An 8,529-nucleotide genomic window follows, 5' to 3' on the forward strand; every position below is an offset into this window, starting at 1 on the left:
TCATTTATACAATGCTTTTATTCTAGGGGTAAGATAGAAAATGCAAACATGTAAGAGGACAGATTTGTCAGTTTTTTCATTTGTTTAAATGTTAAGATTCTACAAGTGAATAATACCAAATCAGTGAAGTAAACACAAGAACGCTTTAAGGATTATTAAACGTCTTGAATTACAGGAATGCATATCTGATAGTCTTGTCTTTGTTTTGTAATCTGATTTTTATCAACATTTAACAGATAAGAACGTTGAACGGTTTTGATTTAAGAGAAAAAACAATTAGATGTAAACTTAAACAGATCCCACACGCCAATTAAATACGCAGATGCCAGCAAATTAAGATTTTAATGTTCTTGTACTGACGTTAAAACCTTTGCTGTTGAAATCACACGTGTAACAACCATTAAGGAATATTCCCATCATACAGACCCTTTAAAAAGTGAATGAAAATTACTATTACAAACCAAGAATGTTCTTTGTGGTGGGAGAAAGAGTCAGTAAATAAATGTTTAAAATGTACAGATCGATTGAGAACATTTTATTTTGTTTTTAGAACATCAGCTTTATATCTGAAAGTGAAATTGTAAACATAACTTTGCAAAATATGATTGTTTTACTTCATATGATTGCATATGAAAAACTGCCATTTCGGTTGCACCATAAGTACCCATTGAAATACAAAATTGTTTGGTAAAATGTCAAACCATTAAATTCAACAAATAAGTTTTTGTTCAAACAGCATTTTAATGATATCATGTTTCATGTATTTATTTTTCAGATAAGTTGGGTTCTTCAGAAAGATGTAGTTGCACTACAATAAATCTATGATTGCGATTAATATAGGAAAAAAAATGAGACGGAATACTGGAACCTTCAAATGAGCATGGTGAATAATGTTAATCTTAGAAAAGAAAAAAACAAAAACATCCACAGACACAATTTATTTATTTTTTTATTTATAAGCGGCCAAGACTGGATGTTCTCATAAAGCAGGATTTAACCCAGCGCAAAACGTGTTCATGGTGTTCACATTGCTCAAGTTAAAGTTTTTAATTTGTGTTTTGTTTCGTTTGCCATATTGTTGCTGTTTGTTTTTAGGCTTGTTGTTGTTTGCTTCCGGTCGACTCGTGTTCGTTTATTGTTATCACTACTAAGTTCGTCTTTGTTTAAAGGACTTTTTGTCTATGCTGTCAGTGTGATAAAAAAAAAATGATTGAAATTATATCTGTTAACATACGCATTTTGTTTTCTGTATTGCACGCTTCATTTTAAAACATAACGCTTTTGAAGGACAGACCTAACATCGCTTTACTCAAAATATTAAATAAAGATTGATACATGTAGATGTAGAAGTATAGTCTGAATTTTCTGCATTGGCTAGGTTTAGGGGGAGGGTTGAGATCTCACAAACATGTTTAACCCCGCCGCATTTTTGCGCCTGTCCCAAGTCAGCAGCCTCTTGCCTTTGTTAGTCTTGTGTTATTTTAACTTTAGTTTCTTGAATACAAATTGGAGTTTAGTATGGGGTTCATTATCACTGAACCAGTATATATTTGTTTAGGGGCCAGCTGAAGGACGCCTCCGGGTGCGAGAATTTCTCGTTGCATTGAAGACCTGTTGGTGACCTTCTTCTTTTGTCTGCTCTATGGTCGGGTTGTTGTCTCCTTGGCACATTCCCCATTTCCATTCTCAATTTTATGAATGAATATTTTATGAACAAAATGATAATTGTTATTTTTCACATACATGTTTCTTTATTCAGAAATTCCCAGACTAAACTATCAACTGTCAAACTAAATATTTATATTACTTATAAAACGATTAACAGTTAATATAACATTAGACAGACGGCCAAAAGGTTTCTCTCAAATAAAAACAACATGTGTTCCTGTGTGAAAAAATTCCAGATAGATAATACTAAATACTTTGTTAATTCGACACTGCGAATTTTTAAAAGTAGGTTTAAAGAGTCGATAATTATAACTTCAGCTTGGTGATATCAGTTATATGTCAATGTGTATGTTGACACTGCTAAGTATATAAGTAAGTCATGTGTTAAAAAGGGAAATGTTTATATATTTGTCCGAAGTTAAACGCTGAAACTTGAATCAAACATTTAAGCATTCTTAGTTGTGTATATGCCTTACGTTTGATTATTGATACTAGCTTAGGCCACATATATTTCATTGATACATAAAACATTAAAACAGATATGCTTTAATTTGCTTCACTTTTGTAATACTATTATCCTCAAGTTCAACTAATGGAGGTTCTCACTTATTTGTTAATACCTTGTGTTAATATGTTTTATTGCACTGTGTTGAAAAAAGTTGAGGTGCTATGTTGTTGGAAATTAGTTGTGCATTTTTAATCATACCTGTTCATTAAGATACGTTGGTGCATTGGCTCTATATGCAAAAGATTAAAGTCCAATATGACCGCTAATTTAATGTGCAACAGAAGTATGGCTTTGGATATGAATAAAACAAATCATAGGTAATTTTGAAATCAAGTTGCTTTCAAACTGTTTCTCCATTGATACAAACCGAACTTAAAATAATCTATTATATTAAATGTTTCCGGTCATAATGGTTTCAGCTAACATAAATGGTTCAAATGTTCAATCAATCAATGTTTTATTCCTAATAAAAAACGAGTGGCGAACGAGGCTTAAGGAACATGCAGTCTATAAGCTTTTCGTTCCTCAACTTTTTATTAAAGTGAAACTATGACTTCTTAAATCTGTAAACAGTTAGCTACTATTGTTCTAAATTATAATCTCTTTTTTCATTAAAATATACTTACCTTGAATAGAACTAGTTGAGTAAAGCACTATCAAAACAACATTAATGACATCCATACACGAAGTTGTTATATATGAATTGATATATGTTTTCCTTTTTGACATATCTGTAATTTCACACTATTGATCATCTACATTGTCCGAAAACACTAATAGATGCTATCATGTTTTATCTGAAGAAATATTGTTCATACCTTAGTTAAGAATATCTTTATATATATTATATCTGTCATGTTATGTTTGTGAATAATTTCCCGTACTTTCAATAACAACGGATGTGATCACCACTAGCTTGAAAGACATAAAATGGAATATTGCAAAGTCAGCTTAAACACATCGTATCAGCTGATTTTTCACACATCGATAACTATTCAAATATTATATAATTCCTCATTAAATATTATATTTATATAATGATATAGATCAGTGAATACCACCTACACTGAAGTGATACAATATTATAAGAATCTGCTGTCGTTCATTAGGAAACTCTCTAGATGGATCGATAAATACTCCCATGTGACAATCATTGATAGTGTCGCTCCAGGAAAAGACATTTATTCCTTCGGATTTTGAAAATTAGATAATAAACATATTATTAGTATTGACTCTTTCATTCCAAGGGGAAATTATTTCCCTTCTATGCAATCAATGGGTAAGTACGTTTTGATACGACAGATAAGACTTCGCATTCTAATCACTACAATATAAATGCTAGCAGTTACTGGTATAAATGTTGCTTCAACCTTTACTTTCTTGATATTGTTTATATTACAGTCTATCCTGTCTATCATATAAGTTTAATTCAAATTAGCTTATAATGATGATCGTATATTATTTACAATTTACTTTTAGCATTCCAAAAGAGAAGTTGAAATTTCAAAAGGTAAACTATTAGAATAACTTAGTCGAAAACATGTTGACAATAAAACATTAGTTTACAAAACACTGCAAAGAAAACCTAAAGACTGAGCAACAAAAATACGGAGGTGATAATTGGTGTTTCTGGTGGATATTCATTGCTGGTCCCATTTTAAGATACAGGTATGACTATTATATATGTATGCGAACAATTGAACAATATAAACATTGACATTTGACAACCTTTCATTTATATTAATGCATTTTCATTTGTATTTCAAGCGTGGTGCTTTTCAATTATCAGACAGTCCTTGGATGGTGTAGACTTCCTAATAACACCATACACCATTACACCATTACACCTTACACCATTACATCATACACCTTGTACCATTACACTATACAAGTTACACCTTTGCACCATACACCTTACACATTACACCCTACACCATTCCCCATTCTATCTTTACGATCCGAAATTACCCACAATTCAATTAAACCAATAAAATGTTGTACACCGTTCATTCACACCATTCCCGATCGCACGTTACACAATCACACCATTCCTCATACCCCATTACACCATTCCCCTAACACCATACACCATAACATCATACACCTTACACCATTGCTTCATATGCCATACACCATTACACCATACACGTTTTTTCTGGGAAGTTTACACCATCCAAGGGCTCTACAATTTATATATTTACAATACTATAACTCATTATATACTGCATCGTCTAATACAAAATTGTTTAAATTCATTTCAAACGTTTGCCATGAAAAATAAGTTCATTATCGGTACCTGAACTATTGAAAAATCAATAAAAGTCGATATTTGTCTAATGATATGATACAGATTTTAAATGATTGCTGATTATAGATAGGAAACACATATACTAATACGATTTTACATGTCTTTAATTTCATTTTTTAAGGATTTAAGGGTAGATATATTGTTTTATCGTATTGTCGTAAGAAACTGAAGAGTGAAATATATATCGCTGATTGAACAACATTATGATGTATAACATTAACATATTTTTTAAACTTGAGATACGTTGTAAAATATACATGTATATACAAAAAAAAAAAAAATGCACGAACAAATCCGACAATGTATATTTCTATAGAAAATGTGCCCTCCATAATAGAGGGACGAAAGATACCAGAGGGACAGACAAACTCATAAATCCGCAATAAACTGACAACGCCATGGCTAAAAATGAAAAGGCAAACAGACAAACAATAGTACACATAACACAACATAGACAACTAAAGAATAAACAACACGAACCCTACCAAAAACTAGGGGTGATCTCAGGTGCTCTGGAAGGGTAAGCAGATCCTGATCCACATGTGACACCCGCCGTGTTGCTTATGAAATAGCAAATACGATAAATTGCTTATTTGGCAGGTCACATTTATGAAAAGGAAGGGGACGGTAGTTACGACGTAAGGAACATATCCGATATCATTTTGTGAAACGGTTATTCCATAAAGGTCAACAACTCGTGATGGCGTCCGTGAAATTTACGAAGAGAAGATTTCAACTTCACCATTTGGAAATCTTGACGTAATAGCTTCTCTATCAAGAAAATCATTATAGGAAATGCAAGCACGGGAATATCGTATCAATTGGGTGATATATACATCGTATGCAGGTGCTGCTTGAATGTTGCTACTTAGAAATGGAAAGTTCACAATTGGAAAGCTGAAATCATCTCTTTTGTCGTAAAGTTTTGTTTTCAATCGACCCTCATTGTCAATTTCTAGATGTAAGTGAAGATATGAGGCCGACTTAACTATATCTGTTGTATCTTTTATCTCTAGTTCAATGGGATAGATGCATTCGACATTCACCAAATTTTGAATTATTAGTGAAAGAACATCATCTTTATAGCAGAAAGTAGAGTAAAAAGATATTGCTAACTTCTTATATTTCTTCTTAAGCAGTTCCTGTATGAAGTCAGCCTCATAATCGTATCAATTGGGAGATATATACCCCGTATGTAGGTGCTGCTGGAATGTTGCTACTTATAAATGGAAAGTTCACAGTTGGAAAGCTGAAATCATCTCTTGTGTCGTAAAGTTTTGTTTTCAAACGACCCTCATTGTCAATTTCTAGATGTAAATCAAGATATGAAACCAATTTAGTGTATCAGTAGTATTCGTTATCTCTAGTTTGATGGGATGGATGCGTTCAACATAGTCACCAAATTATGAATTATTTAGTGGAAGAACATCATCTATATAGCGGAAAGTAGAGTTAAAGGATATTGTTAACTTGTTATCTTTCTTCCTAAGAAGTTCCTGTATGACGTAAGCCTCATAATAAAAAAGAAACAAGTCGACAAGAAGAGGGGCACAATTCGTTCCCATTGGAATGCCGATAGTCTGTTGAAAAACACGTCCTCCGAACGTAACAAATATGTTGTCAATCAAGAAATCAAGCATCTTGATAATGTCAGTTTCAGAGAATTTGTTTTTTGAATCGGAGTGATCCTTTACAAAGTAGGATTTATCCCTTCCTAAGACAAGATACTTGTATCTTCGTTGGCCATTCTTTTTTATGAAACAAAGCAATACCAACTCTTTCAATTTGTCTTTTAGTTTGGAATGTGGAATACTTGTATAAAGTGTAGAAAAGTCAAATGTTTTAATACTATTACAAGTACTCTTTGGAATGTTTAAGTATCCGCATCTGATTCACGCCACCTCTAGAAAAGGGAGTTTCACAATAACTTTGAAGCCCGTCTTTGATTGCTGATAAAACAGATGTTAATAATTTAGAAAGAGGTTTCGTAGAGCACTTGGAAGACCAATCAACATTTTAAAGTATTTCCAATTGATGGATTTCGGTTCACGATATTTCGGACCTTTCAATAACACATTTCGTAGAGAAGTGTTATTAACAATGTTGAGGTCACCGGTAATAACGTGGCCAACCGGATTATATGTGAATTGGGAACTAGCACAAGTGCAATCAAGAGGTTTAGACCTGAAGTCATCAATACTGAGATCCTGCAAAACGTGTTTGTAATTGAAAATTTTAGTTGCAATAGGTTTGGTATTGGTATAAGAAATGATTGGTACAGACTAGTCTTTCAAATCAGGAGGTATTTTCGATTGAACTAATTTATGATGAAAGATATTTCCTTAGTTGACGTTATCGAGACCTTTGTTGGCAAAGGAAAGATTAAGGAAAGATCTTTTATCTTTTTTCAACTTTTCCAATGCAGACTGGCTTGAAAAGTCTGTGACTTGCAATATCAGAAATTATAGCTTTAAATTTGTATTGGTTCGAATGAGGGTTTGTTACATTGGTTTCCAAACATAAATTGAACAGGGAATGAAGTTTTGAAAGGGGTAATGAATAAAGTTTCGTCAAATGTGATGAATACCTAACGGCTTCTGTATAAATGGCAGCAAGTCATTGAAAGAGACATCATGCAGAGTAGGTGAAGTATAATGACGATGACCATGACTGCGTCTACGTCGAGGAGTAGAGTTGAAAATATTCATCACATTCATCGAGCTACATGAAGGACTAGATAAAATACCTATACCATCAATTTTGTCATTGCAACCATATGGTGTCGCAGTCTAATCCAGTAGTCCTCTTTGGTGTTGCAAGATTTGCATTGTTAGAACCACGGTGTATTTTTTCGATAATGCGTACTGTCATAGAAACGATGGAATGATCGGGCTGATTGAAATGATGGTAAAGAATGTCGTTAGCATTGATGTTAATGTCTGATCTATGACCACACATACGTTTGTTTAGCCTTCCATTCGTTTCACCGACGATAATACTTTTAGTTACCGTTTTATCAATAAATGGATGTTTATTTTTTATTACAGCTGTTTTATGTCAAATATCAGTTATATAAAAAAAACAGACAAAATTCGAACATTTGAAATCTCAATATTGTAATAGAGGATGACAGCGTGTATCAGATTCAAAAAATATTGTTAAAAGTGTGATTGTCAAGGTGCGACAAGAATATACTACTATTGTTAACAGTGAATACGTACAGTAATGTTATTATTTTTATACAAGTTCCTTTTATTTCTACTGTTTTGTTATTATCATGTGAATCTTGGAGTATTCTGCATATGCCCTTTTGTTGACAATAGTAATTTTAAATATGATTACTACTTTGTTTTCTTCCAGGTAATTACGCTTAATTATATCTTTTGTAAGAATCTTCTTTAAAACGAATTGTTTTTAGTTAAGCAAATAGCTGTAATTTCTAATTCTGAATAAAGAGATTGATTTGCAAATTGTCGTCGGCAATGATGGTATTCGGTTGATATGTCTTTCACAAGTGTGTTAATTTGTTGTTTGTGTAAGTCAATTCTGTTCATTAATGTTTATCAAGTAACTATTGTTACCATGTAAGCTTATAATTGCATAAACGCTTTGTTTTAGCATTTAAAATTTAAACATGTTATTTTACAAACGCAACATTTGTATCCTGTACTTTCATGCAGGTGCTACAAAATGCATAGAACCATGAATAAGAATAATAGAAATTATTGCAATGTGGTATACTATGGAGTTTATAATGACTACATGCCCAATAATCAAAACACTTACACATCTTCAATATAGTTTACTGCTAACACAAAATTTAAATGTTGTTGCTTTTGAAGGATTATCAGTTCAGTAGCACCGAATTATTTTCAATGAAAATAAATAAGCTTTCATTCTGAGAAAAAAATATTTTAACTACACAACTACTAGGTTGGTAAACACCATTTTGTTCTGATAGAAGAAGTTTGAACGCCGTTATAATGTCATTATAAAGTACGACTGCATTAAAAAATGTGCATAGCTGTCAAAGGTTTTGTAAAAC

At 32.3% G+C, this 8,529-nt stretch overlaps 1 protein-coding gene across 1 annotated transcript in view; it reads right to left on the reverse strand.

Annotated features, from left to right (window-relative positions):
* LOC143083357 (uncharacterized) overlaps nt 1-2,938 on the reverse strand; it is a 141,133-nt gene extending 138,195 nt beyond the window's left edge. The window contains exon 1 of the mRNA XM_076259610.1: nt 2,803-2,938. Coding sequence (XP_076115725.1) covers nt 2,803-2,905 — 103 coding nt within the window. The 5' untranslated portion in view covers nt 2,906-2,938. The remainder of the gene's footprint in view (nt 1-2,802) is intronic.
* Between the last annotated feature and the right edge of the window lie 5,591 nt (nt 2,939-8,529).

This window comes from Mytilus galloprovincialis, chromosome 7, assembly GCF_965363235.1.
Source record: "Mytilus galloprovincialis chromosome 7, xbMytGall1.hap1.1, whole genome shotgun sequence".
NCBI classification, from domain to species: Eukaryota; Metazoa; Mollusca; class Bivalvia; order Mytilida; family Mytilidae; genus Mytilus; species Mytilus galloprovincialis.